Genomic DNA, 14224 nt, shown 5'->3' with positions numbered 1-14224 from the left:
CCTATTTTTATCAACAGCCGCATGAAAAAGTGCTGCTGAGCTTTGTCCAAACCGGTCCCTCAAATTTTGAAGCTATGTTGCTGTTCTTCTGCCTGGACCTCCTTTGCCTTCAATCTTTCCCTGGAGGATTAAGTGAAGGATGCCCTATTTTTCCGGCTGTCGTATCACATGTCCGAAATATTCTAACTTTCGCTTTTTGTTGGTTTGGATGATTTCCCTTGGCTTCCCCAGGCGGCTTATCACTTCCTCATTTCTGATTTCTGATTTCGTCAACCCAGCTCATATGCAACAGCCGCCTGTAAAAACCACATTTCAAATGCTTCTAGTGTCTTCAGGTTTGTGGCCGTGCTGCATTGTCAGTTCCCCATCCCCCCTTGCCTATGGCAACTCAAGAGCAGGCCAGGGATGCTTTGTGAGTTAACAGCGGGTTGCTTAAATCCGGATTGCGGGGCCGGGCTGGAAATATTAAAGGACCGGCCTGCGGTGCTTATGCCAGCCAAAACGGCCATGTATGGGGGGCCCGTACCTTGCTTTGGCCAGTAAAGTGCTGCAAGAGGTTGGGGCGGGGGGGCCACACGTACCCCATTTTGGCTGGCAGGGTGCTTCAGGAGACGTCGTCCTGTGTCTCCCTCTTTCCGCCCCTCCAGTCCACGGAGGAGTACACTGCTGATCTGGCCCTCGAAGAAATCCAGTTTGACACCATAGAGCAGGATAGAAGAGCGGTAACGTCTGACAAGCCTGATTTTCAGTCGTACAGCTATGCTAAGAAGAATTATAGGTACCGTATTTTTCGGAGTATAAGACGCACCTTCCCCCCCCCCCCAAAGCGGGTGAAAATCTGGGTGCATCTTAGACACTGAATACCCGCCCCCTTGGCAAAAATGGAGGTGCAGAGGGTTTGGGAGGCTTGCAAAGGGCTGGGGACTGGGGAGGGCAAAAAAGAGCAAAAAATGGGCCGTTTTTGCTCATTTTTGCCCCCCCTAGCCCCCAGAAGCACTCTACAAGCCTCGTAAAGCCTCTGCATGCCTTTTTCTTTTTTTGCAAAAAATAGCCTGTTTGTTTTTTGCGATAAATGGGCCCTTTTCCTACTCGTCCCCCCCTCCCCCCCGAGCACTCTACAAGCCTCCCAAAACTCTAAATGCCCCCCCCCCCCTTTTTTATTTTTTTTTTTGCAAAAAACAAATTGTGCACGGTTTGGGAGGCCTGCAGAGTGCAAAACCATTTTTTTTAAAAAACCCTCTTCAAAATCATGGTGCGTCTTATATTCCGGTGCGTCTTATAGTCTGAAAAATACGGTAGTTGTTGACCTACAAGCCCAGTTGGGACCAGAAGTTCTGTTGCTGAGCCAGGCAGTTGTTAAGTGAGCAATGCCTGATTTTATGATGGGGTGTTGTTGTTTTTTTGCCATGGTCGTTAAAGCGAACCTTTGCAGTTGTTAAATGAATCGTGCATGGGGGGGGGGTTAAGCGAATCCGGCTTCCCCCATTGACTTTGTTTGTCAGACGCCGGCTTGGGAAGGAGGCAGAAATGGATCATGTAACTCCGGGAAGCTGCAACCTTTGTAAATACGCGCCAAGTGTCTGAATTTCGATCACGGGACCGTGGGGATGTTGCAACGGCTATAAGTGTGAGGACGGATTGCCCGTCACCTTTTAAAAGTGCCTTTGTAAGCTTGAATGCTAAAAAATGACTCAAGTGGAGGAATTGGGTATGAAAAGAAGGACTAGGGGAGACATGATAGCAGTCTTCCAATATCTCAGGGGTTGCCACAAAGAAGAGGGAGTCAAGCTATTCTCCAAGGCACCTGAGGACAGAACAAGAAGCAATGGGTGGAAACTAATCAAGGAGAGAAGCAATTTAGAACTGAGGAGAAACTTCCTGACAGTGAGAACAATTAATCAATGGAACAGCTTGCCTCCGGATGTTTTTAAGAAGAGATTGCAGAACAACTTGTCTGCAATATTATAGTGCCATGATGGCAAACCTATGGCACGAGTGCCACAGGTGGCACACGGAAACATTCATTAGAGCATGTGAGGCGTGGCCCTGTCCGCTCCAGCGCGCATGAGGATGCTGGGCAGCTGACTTTGCTCTCCTTTTATGGCCGTTTTTTGCCTTCTGGAGGCTTCCTTGAATCCCCTGGAGCGTGAAAAACTGGCCCAACGGGCAAACTGGAAGTTCAGGAACAGACTTCCGGTTTGCTCGTAGGGACGTTATTCGCCCTCTGGAGCCTTTAGGAGGCTTCCCTGAAGGCTTTGGAGGTCGAAAATCGGCCCTATGGCCAAACCGGAAGTCACTTCCAGTTTGGCCGTAGGACCTGTTTTTCGCGCTCCGGAGCCTTCAGGGAAGCCTCCGGAGGCCTCAAGGAGGTGGGGGAGGCTGTTTTTGCCCTCCCCAGACTCCTAGAAAGGTTCTGGAGCCTGGGGAGGGGGAAAAATGGGTCCATCGTGAGCCAAATGTGGGGGGGGGAATGGGGGGTCATGCACATAGCATGGGTGTGGGAACGCTCATGCACGATCCCCCTGCGCTGCCCCCCACTTTTGGCACGCGATTGGAAAAAGGTTAACCATCACTGTTATAGTGTTTCCTGCCTAAGCAGGGGGTTGGACTAGAAGACCTCCAAGGTCCCTTCCAACTCTGTTATTCTATCTTTGCGGCTTGGTGGCCCAGCTGGGGTGGTGGTGGAAGAGGGGGACCCGGGTCCTGTGAGTAGTGGGTCAATGCCAGTGGTGGGTTTCAAATTTTTTTACAACCTGTTATGTAAGAGGTGTAGCCTGTTTTGTGGGGATTACTTGGTGGTCATGTGAGTGGGTGGGAGTAACTTGGCAGTTATGTGACTCTGGGAGTGGCCAAGTATATGTCACTGAATTCTTTGCCCCAAAGAATGACCTACAAAAAGAAGATATAAAAAAAGAAAATTTATTATTTTGTGCACTTACTACTTAAATAAGAATAAAATAAGTACACAAAACGATAAAACAGCTACTTACAGAGGAAATATGGCTGTCCTTGCCGGTCTTCAACATTACTGACCACCTTACACACACTCTTCCAGCCTCTCTGCCTCTTCCCTCTTCCTGGATTCACTGGGATGTCTTTAAAACTCACACCCTGTGCACAGCACACACACTTTCAGCCCTTTTGCCTCTTCCCTCTTCCTGGATTCGCTCAGATGTTTTTAAAACTCACACACTCTTCCAGCCTCTCTGCCTCTTCCCTCTTCCTGGATTCACTGGGACGTCTTTAAAACTCACACCCTGTGCACAGCACACACACTTTCAGCCCCTTTGCCTCTTCCCTCTTCCTGGATTCACTCAGACGGGTGCATCTTAGACACTAAGTGTGTGTGTGTGTGTGTGTGCACAGGCTGTGAGTTTTAAAAACGTCTGAGTGAATCAAGGTCCATACCAGTTGAAACCCACCCCTGGTCAGTGCGCACATGCTTGTGCACAGCTTCACTCACGTGAGGGGCAGGCCAGCACACGTGTGTATATACACACAGCTCGGCTTGGCCCGAGAGTTTTAAGTAAGAACCACTACCTTGAATTGGGCATGGAAACAGAGTGCCCAGCCTGCATAACAGCAGTGTGATATGGGGACTCGAGGGTTGCCCCTGAGGCTGCATTCTGAGCCAGCTGTAGTTTCTGAGGACAGCCCCACGTAGAGTGCATTGCAGTAGTCCAAGCAAGAGATTACCAGGGTTTGCCAAAGTACTGGAATGTTGATCATAGGATCTTGCAGATGCTGCAACCGTTGTGACTGCGAGGACTGTCAGTCCCTGTTTTCAGTGCCGTTGTAGCTTTGGATCGTGGCTAAACGAGTTGTCGTAAGTTGAGGACTATTTATAGGGGGAGTGCTAACTTGTGCCAGATGAGTCCCCATACAAGCGCAAAAATCAGTTGTGTGCTGCCTCCTAGTGGTGAGAAACGAATACAACAACTTACAATTTTTCAAAAAATCTTGTGTAAGATTAGCCACGTGTAACGGAGTGAGCTCCCGTTACTTGTCCCAGCTTCTGCCCACCTAGCAGCTCGAAAGCACGTAAAGAATGCAAGAAGAAAAATAGGAACCACCTTTTGGTGAGAAGGTAACAGCGTTCCGTGCGCCTTCGGCGTTGACTCATGCCGGCCACATGACCACAGAGACATCTTCGGACAGCGCTGGCTCTTCCGCTTTGAAACGGAGATGAGCACCGCCCCCTAGAGTTGGGAACGAGTGGCACATTTGTGCGAGGGGAAGCTTTACCTTTAAGATTAGCCTTCTGTTTACAGTTTGGCTTAATAGCATGAGTATACCTTCAAGAGAAGTTAGTATAAGGTTTGCAAAGGGGCTGAGGAAGTGGCCCCCAACCTTTGGGGCACCAGGGACTGGTTCCATGGAGTAATTTTTTGGTGTGTGTGTGTGTTGTGGACCCCTGGGCTAAGGGGTATATATATACACCATATTTCCCTGAAAACAAGACTGGGTCTTACATTAATTTTTCTTTCAAAAGGCTCATTAGGGCTTATTTTCCCCTTGGATTTTATTTTGGGGGAAACACGGTTGGTAGTCCTTGACTTATGACTGGTCACATAATGACTGTTCTAAGTTACAACAAATCTCTGCAAAGTTACAGGTAGTCCTCGAGTTACGACCACAGCAGAGGCCAAAATTTATGTTGTGTGTTGTTTCACACTTATGACCATTGCAGCATCCCCTTGGTCACATGATCAAAATTGGGACGGTTGGCAACTGACTCATATTTATGACGGTTGCAGTGTCACGTGATCCCCCTTTTCTGACTTTCTGACAAGCAAAATCAACGGGCCAGCCAGATCCGCTTAACAACTGCAGAGATTCCACTTAACCACCGTGGCAAGAAAGGTCACAAGATGAGGCGAATCTCACCCCCCAAAAATGTCTCACTTAACAACAGAAATTTTGGGCTCAATTGTAGACGTGAGTCGAGGACTACCTGTATAAAATGAGGCAGAGCCCACTTAAGAACTGTCTCACTTATCAATGGAAACTTTGTGGTCGTAAGTCGAGGACTACCCGTGAAGGGATTTACGGGTAGCTCTTGCAAAATGTCAAGGTGGCATTGCAATGCGGCAGGTATCCTCTTAGTAACTCGGTGCCCTCTGTCTTGCAGAAAACGTGTCTGAGTAGACGGAGAGGCATTGGGGTGCCAAGCCAGGGCAGAAGGAGGAGGTGGGCACTCGGATCAGTCAGAGTAATGACCCGGGGACAAAAGAGATGCTCTTGACAAAGAAAGAGGCAAATAAATGGAATAGATCCTCAGTTGGAGTCCCTTTCTGTGAGTTTCTTTTGGGTGGGGGCTGTTCTGACCCAGGCTTCCTTAAAGAGCAAGAGGCAGAGTTTTGGTCCCAGCAAATCCCATTTTATTGACACGACTGTGGATTTCTTTCATTCACCGTCCGCAAGGCTTAGCAAAGAGTCTTTCCGAGGAACGTTTATCCACACGAACCTTATCTCGCTTGGAGAGCTGCCAGATAACCAGTTTCCTAACGCAGGGCAAGGCAAAACTTGGCACAGAGGGGCCAATCACCTCCAAGGTGTATCTTTACTCCCACGTGGACCCTGCTTTCTTAGTTGTTCTTGTCTTCTGGCAGCTCTGCGCATGCGCACACTGGGAACAGGCTCCAGCTGTTCCTCTGCCTCGCTGCTGTCTAGCTCCCTCTCTGACTCCGATACAGAGCCCTCGTCCGAGCCTTCCTCGACCCCCAGGACTGGCCCATGTTCCTCCCCAGCCTCCTCAATGTCCGACTCTGTGGCCAGCTCTGCTGGTCACCGGCGGGCCACAACAGTTTGCTGACCGTTCAAAATTACAACAGCTCCGAAAACAGTGGTTTGCGACCGTTTTTCACACGTATGACCATCCCCATGGTCACTTGATCAAAATGTAGACCCTTGGCAACCAACGTATCTTTATCACAGTGTTCTCAGGTTATGTGATCCCCTTTTACGTCCTTCTGACAAGCAAAGGCAAGGGGGGAAGCCAGATTTGATTAACAACCATGTTACTAATGTAACAACTGCAAGGGGTTCGCTTAACAACCATAGCAAAAAGGATCATACAATGGAGCAAAACACTTAACAAATATCTCTCTTAAGAACAGAAATGTTGGGCTCAATTGTCATTTAAATAGGAGCCAGCCGTGTGCAGCAGCTGCCAGAAAAGCCAACCCAGTTCTAGGCTGCATCAACAGAGGGAGAGAATCAAGATCACGTGAAGGGTTAATACCACTTTATAAGGCCTTGGTAAGGCCACACTTGGAATACTGCATTCAGTTTTGGTGGCAACGATGTAGAAAAGATGTGGAGACTCTAGAAAGAGTGCAGAGAAGAGCAACAAAGAGGATGAGGGGACTGGAGACTAAAACACATGAAGAACGGTTGCAGGAACTGGGTATGTTTAGATGACCTCCCAAGATCCCTTCTGACTCAATTGCAGCTGGTCCTTGACTTAGGCTGCATCAACAGAGGAAATAGAACCAAGTTCCCGTTTAGGGTTAATGCCACTTTACAAGGCCTTGGTAAGGCCACACTTGGAATAAGGCATTCAGTTCTGGTCGCCACGATGTAGAAAAGATGTGGAGACTCTGGAAAGAGTGCAGAGAAGAGCAACAAAGAGGATTAGGGGGACTGGAGGCTAAAACATATGAAGAACAGTTGCAGGAATTGGGTATGTCTAGTTTAATGAAAAGAAGGACTAGGGGAGACAGGATAGCAGTCTTCCGATATCTCAGGGGCTGCCCCAAAGAAGAGGGAATCAAGCTGAGGGCAGAACAAGAAGCAATGGGTGGAAACTAATCAAGGAGAGAAGCAACCTAGAATTAAGGAGAAATATCCTGACAGTTAGGACAATTAATCAGTGGAACAGCTTGCCTGCAGAAGTTGTGAATGCCCCAACACTGGGAGTCTTTAAGAAGATGTTGGATAGCCATTTGTCTGAAATGGTATAGGGTTTCCTGCCTAGGCAGGGGGTTGGACTAGAAGACCTCCAAGGTCCCTTCCAACTCTGCTATTGTATTGTATTGTGGTCATAAGTCGAGGACTGACTACACACACTTTAAACCCAAAAATACCCTGAAGCAGAAGCTTGTCCGCCCCAAGGATAAAATGCCCAGACATAAACTGAGCAATGTGCTACATGCAGTACCGTTAAGTGAGACGTGTAGAGGTTTGTACATTGGAGAAACAAAACAACAACTTCACAAACACATGGCCCAACAGAGGAGCACAAATCCCTCTGGACAAGATTCAGCAGTCCATGTGCATTTGAAAGATAAAGGCCAGTGTTTTGAAGGCAGCAAAGTCCACATTTCCCACAGAGTTTGAAAGAGGGGTCAAAGAGGCCGTCTACGTTAAGATTGAACAGCCCCCCCCTCTTTCAAAAGGGGAGGGACATGACACCCCCTCTCTCCCGTTTACAATACAGTCCTTTCAGCAGTTCCAAGAAGGCTCCATACCCATATGCAATTTTCAGGTGACCGTAAGGGCGCAGAGAAACCTCCGAGGCCTCAATCATTCTCAAGAGAGAGCGCCTATGACTTGCAGGTGACTGCAAGGAGTATAAATCCTTCCACCCTCCACCGTTCAGTCAGAACCGAAGAAGCTTCTAGGACGAGAAGAGAAATGTCCTCAAGAAACTACAGTTGCCTTTTGAAAAAAAAGCATCTTTGGGATAAGTACTGAGAGTTCAGACTGGATGGTGGAAGGAAAGATGGTGACCTAATGATGTTGATGGTGGGATGAAGGGACTATACTTCTTTGCAGTCCTCTGGTCGTTAGTACTCTTTCTGGGAGCCCTTGAGGCCACTTGGGTGGCAGAGAGGGTTTTTTGTTCTGACCGAGGCTTCCCAAGAGCCTCAAGCAAACTCCTGGTCCCAACAAAAAACCCTTTTATTAATTGACTGTGAATTCTGCTCCTTCACATCCAGCAAAGTCTTTCAAGGGAGGATTTACAGTCACAGACCTTATCTGTCTTGGAGAGCTGCCAGGCCGAGATATGCAGAACTTGGCAAGGAGCCTCGGAGGGTCACCAACCAATTAAGCGAACTAACAGTCTCCTGCAAACTCCACTCCCCTTTCGCTCCTCTTTTATTTCCTCTGGGAGGGGACATTCATCGTCCACCTGTGGCCTCACTCCCAAGTCGACCCCTGTTCTTTACCTGTTTCCTTCCTCTGGCAGCTCTGCGCATGCGCACACTGGGAACAGGCTCCAGCTGTTCTTCTGCCCCACTGATGTCTGACTCCGAAGGCAGCTGATAACTGGCATAGGGCTCTGGCCCCCTCTCTGCCTCCGACATAGAGCCCTCCTCAGAACCTTCCCCAGACTCCAGGACTGGCCCATGTTCCTCCCCAACCTCTTCACTGTCTGAATCTGCTGCCAGCTCCAAATTGGGCCCCTCCACCCAGCCAGTGTCCACAAGGATCCCATTCCTGGCACGGGGGATGATGGCATTGAAGAGGGCAACGAAGCCTCCAGGGGGGCATGAAATTCCTTGCACCAGCCAGAGGTGGACAGTTTAGTCCTTGGCTTACAGACATTTGTTGAGCGACTATTTGAAGCTACAGTGGCATTGAAAAAAAGGTGACTTACAACTGGTCCTCACCCAGATGACTGTTTGCAGCACCTCCACCCAAAATGTGGGTGGTTGGCGACCCAAATTTATGACCGTCGTTGCAGCATCCCAAAGTCACGTGATCGCCATTTGGGACTTTCCCAGCTGTTTTCCGACAAGTCCACTCACGTGATTTGCTTACCAACCGCATGGTTCCTCTAAATAACCTGTATGGCGGAATAATCTGTGTACAGGTAGTCCTCGATTTACAACAGTTCGCTTAGTGACACTTTCGAAGTTACAATAGCACTGGAAAAATTGACTTATGACCATTCTTCTTCTTCTTTTTTTAAAGTATTTTTACTACATATTAGCCCTAACTGTGACTCTGTGAGGTTCCTGCTTGTTGCAGGGGCCACTTTGTGTGACGTCCAGCTGCTTCTGCATTGTGTGAGAGTCAGTTGTGTAGGAGTCAGTTGTGTAGCTTTTGTGTTATTTTTGTGTTAAGTGTGATAGTTGGTTATGGAGCTCTCTGTGACTCTGTGAGGTTCCTGCTTGTTGCAGGGGACATTTTGTGTGACGTCCAGCTGCTTTTGCATTGTGTGTGAGTCAGTTGTGTGGCTTTTGTGTTGTTTGTTGTGTGAAGTGGGAAAGTTGGTTTTTGAGCTCACCTGGTCACATGACCATGACCACCAAGCCACACACACCCAGTCACATGACCCCCACCTAGCCACACCCACAGAACCAGTAGGGAAATTTTTTAGCTATCACCACTGGACTGCAGTGATTCACTTAAGTGTCTCAAGAAAGGTTGCAAAATGAGGCAAAACTCACTTAACAAATGTCTCACTTAGGAACAGAAATGTTGGGCTCAGTTGTGGTCGTAAGTTGAGGACTACCTGCATAATACAGGAGGTCCTTGACCTACCAGGTCACTTAGCAAATAAAAAGGGACTTCCAAATATTGGGAGATTGGAATACACAAAATTCCCAGCAAGGCTGGCTGAAGGAATTTGGGCAATTATACAGGTAGTCCTGGACTTATGTCCATAAAATTTGAGACCCAAATTTATGCTGCTCAGTGAGAAATTTGTTAACCGAGTTTTGCCCCATTTATGACTTTTCTTGCCACAGTTGTTAAGCGTTTCACTCTACTTGTTAAATTAGTCAAAGCATTATTTGAAACCGGAATTCCCCGTTTGACGTTCTCAAAAGGGGATCACATGACCCCGGGACACTGCGACCGTTATAAGTGTGAGTCAGTTGTCAAAAGCATCTGAATGTAAATCACGCAACCACGGGGATGCTGCGACGGTCATAAGTGTGAAAAATGGTTCTTAATCACTTTTTTTCTAGGGGTGCCGTTGTAACTTTGAACAGTCACTAAATGAACTGTTGTAAGTGGAGGACTCCAAGTACTGGTCACTGGCTGTCATAAAGTCTGTTTCACAGTTCTAGCGATTGCAGTCCCAGCATGCCTGAATGGGTTTGATAAGCGAAGGCAGCTGGGAATAAGACTTAGAACTGTGCTTTAGTGTTGTTCCTTGGGGGAGGGGGCAATTATTGCACACCAGAATAACAGAGTTGGAAGGGATCTTGGAGGTCTTCTAGTCCAACCCCCTGCCTAGGCAGGAAACCCTAAACCGTTCCAGACAAATGGCTATTCAGCATCTTCTTAAAGACTCCCAGTGTTGGGGCATTCACAACTTCTGGAGGCAACTTCTGTTCCACTGATTAATTGTTCTCACTGTCAGGATATTTCTCCTTAATTCTAGGTTGCTTCTCTCCTTGATTAGTTTCCACCCATTGCTTCTTGTCCTGCCCTCAGGTGCCTTGGAGAATAGTTTGACTCCCTCTTCTTTGTGGCAACCCCTGGTCCTTCTTTTCATTAAATGAGACATACCCAGTTCCTGCAACCGTCCTTCATATATTTTAGCCTCCAGCCCCCTAATAATCTTTGTTTAGGGTTCTGGGTGGTTTTCTTATAGACATTTCATGACATCATAGCTGCAGAACGGAGAGAGGCACAATTTGGACAAGGGTATTCTGACATGGGAAGCACCCTGCCCCAGAATTTATGCCATCCGCCCACAGCTCCTCAGACAGTTGTTTGTAGCCAGGATACATATCAGCTGTCTGGTGCTTTGGAGACCAGGCTGAATAGCATTTGGGGGACCTTTTTTCTTTTTGCCCTGGTTGTTAAGTGAATTACACAGCTGGTAAGGGAATCCTGCTTTCCCCATTGACTTTGCTTGTCGGAAGCTCACTTTACAACAGATGCTTCAGGCTCAATTGTGGTCATACGCCGAGGACTACCAGTATAAGAGATAGAATAGAATAATAGAGTCGGAAGGGACATTGGAGGTCTTCTAGTCCAACCCTCTGCTCAGCATATATCATTTTCGACAAATGGTTGCCCAATCTTTTCTTTAAAACCTCTAGTTGTTGGGCTATTCACAACTTCTGGAGGCAAGTTTTTCCGCCGATTATTTGTTCTCACTGTGAGGAAATTTCTCCTTAGTTCTAGGTTGCTTCTCCCCTTGATTAGTTCCCATCTGTCACTTCTTGTCCTGCCTTCAGGTGCCTTGGAGAATAGCTTGACTCCCTCTTCTTTGGGGCAGCCCCTGAGATATTGTAACACTGCTCTCGAGGTCCCTTTTTTTCACGAAACTGAAAGGAATCTTTGAAATTGAAAGTGCATTTTTATTATTATTTTTTTCAATCCCACCAGGTCGTAGAAGATGACTTGTGGCCCCGGTTGAGTTCCTCGGAAGGCCTCCCTTTATTCTCCTGCAGCAGTGCTGCCGCGTTGGGCAGATTTCCGGAACAAGCCGGCGAGCTGACAAAGGACCATGACGGTTTGGGAGCCGCTTGCTCGAGAGAGGTGGTGCCGCCGGACGAGAAGGGCGGCAAAGAGCTCGGGCTGCGGGCGCACGACTCGTTCGGTCGAAACCCACCGGGGACTTTGTCTCCCTCCAACGCCAGGAGTGTGGGTCCGGACCCCAAATCCTTGAAGGCCTCCCCGAGTGATGCATCCAAAGTACAGGAAGAAGAGAGGACTCCATCGTTGGCCAACTTCAAAAGGACATTGGAAGAATCCAACTCTGGGCCGGCGGTGAAGAAACCGAGACGCGTCCTGACCCGAAATGTTGGCGGGCAGCCCGAAAGCCTCTCTTCCACCCCACAGCATAAAATCACCAACAGGCTGGCCATGCGCCGAAGTGTACGAGGACAGAAAAAACTGGGGGGGCCTTTATTCCACCAAACTAGGAAAGCTTTGTGTGTTTGCTGAATCTTCTTCGTCTCGTCCAGAAATCCAACCCAACCTGGAGATTTGCAGGGAATTTGAAACTGCAATTCCATTCTCTGCTCCCTTTTATTGAGAGAGAGAGAGAGAAAAAAAAACATCATTATTTTTTAATGTCGAAGAAGGCGGGTTAATTTAAACAGCTTTATCCCAGCCTTCTGACACCCACCCACCCCCTTTGTCATATAACTGTGAATTTGTAGACGTCCCTAGGAGGATAAAGAGGTTGGTGTAAAATATATATATATATATATATATATATATGCGTAAATTTATATTCCTTCATACAACTCGTAGTCTCCTTCCCTGGGTACACTTGCATTTATGGTTACGAGAAAGGTAAAAATAACAAGACAATATAAAAACTTGCATTGGGAAGCTGTTTTATTTTTTATTTTTAAAATATGGTTTGGAGTGGGGGGGGGAGTTAATTTAGTACAAAGTAACGGATTTGTATAGCCTTCCTGTGACGACCTCACAACTTTTTAACAAAAGTAAATTATTAAAAACAGAACGGAAGATATGTATTTTCGTAGTACTTAATAACGTTTTTGCCTGGAATGCGCTCTACTAGAGAATATAATAGTAGGTCTATTTTCTTCCTTTTTATTAACTTTTAGATTTTTCTCTATTCAGAATGAAATGTACGCGGAAAAGATGTTGAGCCTTTATAAACAGCTGTATGCTGGGTTCTTGTGTTTTAATTAAATTAATTAAAATACTATGCAGTGCTTTAGGTCTGGCTGTATTTGCATTTGGGTTTTCATTGTTGGTTTGTTTGTTAAGATGAAGGGCCAGTATTTTAGCTACAAAAAAGAGAAGTTTTTTCTCCATCAATTCCTGGGCTCCCAATTCCTGGGGGCTGCTTTTTGAAGTTCTCTTGGTGATATACTTGGAATTACGATACATTCCTTTGTGGACGCATGAGATATTTTACTATTCTAACCATCGATGGGGCACTTAAGGGTGGCCACCAGAGGGTTTTTTTTTTAAGTTATTGGGTTAGTTTTCTAGTTTTTCTTTGCATATGTTGTCATTGTATACCTACAATAAAATAAAATTGCTAAAAACCTGTCCGGTGCTTTCTGGTTTTTAAAAACTATTTTTAAACATAGCTACACATCTCAGGTTTCCCATAACTTGTTTTTTTTGAAAGAAATTATTTCTGTAATGTATGGAAAAAGGAAAACCCTTCAACACAACAATAAAGCTAGAAAGAAAAAAATCACACTCTCTTTCCCTCCCTCCCTCTCATCTATCTCCCCATCCATCATCCATCCATGTATATCTGTCTCCATATCTATTATCTGTCAGTCTGTCTCCATCTCTCTCATCTACATATCCATCCATCCATCCATCCATCCCTGTCTGTCTGTCTGTCTCTATCATCTATCTATCTATCTATCTATCATCTATCTATCTATCTATCTATCTATCTATCTATCTATCTATCTATCTATCATCTATCTATCTATCTATCTATCTATCTATCTATCATCATTATCTATCTATCTATCTATCTATCTATCTATCTATCTATCTATCTATCTATCATCTATCTATCTATCATCTATCTAATCTATCATCTATCTATCTATCATCTATCTATCTATCATCTATCTATCTATCTATCTATCTATCTATCTATCTATCTATCTATCTATCTATCTATCTATCGCATCTATTTCCTTTCTAACAGAATTATAATTTAACAAATGTAGTCATTCACTTAACAACGGCGGCAAAAAAGGTCGTAAGATGGGTGGAAGCTCACTTAACTGTCTTGCTTAACAGAAATGTTGGGCTCAGTGGTGGTTGTGAGTTAAGGACTACCTGTACAGGTGCAAAATATTGCATAATTCAATATTCTTTTATTTTACTGTCTCTAATGCTGGGACAGGAATTCTGGGAGTTGAAGTCCACAGGTTGTTAACAGGGGCCCTAATTGCCCACCCCTTTATTAGACTTAACTGGTTCTTTAATTCAGCATCTTAAATCACTAGACCAAATGAGTATTTTGTGAATTAACAGCCCTTAGTTTTGTTAATTAAGAGCCCTTAATTTTATGAAAATTAAGACTTTTTCACAAGTCTGTATCCTGGTTTTAAACAAGCCTACATTCGCAGACATCGATTTGTCCCTCTACCCTTTTCTATCTCTACATGTCCCGAAAAGTGCCTCACTGTTTACGTCATTGCGTCAGCCGCCGCCTGACGTCACACGCTAGTCCTCAGTTTGCTCCTTCCCGAGCGGTAAACAACCTTCCCTTTCGTCACTGGTGGGTGTGGCTTACGCATATCCGACAACCCCGAATCCCATTGGCGCTCTCCACACCGGCTACATTACACGT

At 46.2% G+C, this 14224-nt stretch overlaps 1 protein-coding gene across 1 annotated transcript in view; it reads left to right on the top strand.

The window, feature by feature from the left end:
* The window catches only part of PPM1D (protein phosphatase, Mg2+/Mn2+ dependent 1D), a 31865-nt gene extending 19908 nt beyond the window's left edge, over window positions 1-11957 (top strand). Inside the window, exon 6 of the mRNA XM_081945438.1 lies at window positions 11299-11957. Coding sequence (XP_081801564.1) covers window positions 11299-11859 — 561 coding nt within the window. The 3' untranslated portion in view covers window positions 11860-11957. The remainder of the gene's footprint in view (window positions 1-11298) is intronic.
* Window positions 11958-14224: the final 2267 nt, after the last annotated feature.

This window comes from Natrix helvetica (assembly GCF_964273705.1).
Source record: "Natrix helvetica genome assembly, chromosome: 2".
Taxonomy (NCBI): domain Eukaryota; kingdom Metazoa; phylum Chordata; class Lepidosauria; order Squamata; family Natricidae; genus Natrix; species Natrix helvetica.
Note: the sequence above shows the minus strand (reverse complement) of the source record. Positions and strands in the feature narration are given on the sequence as shown.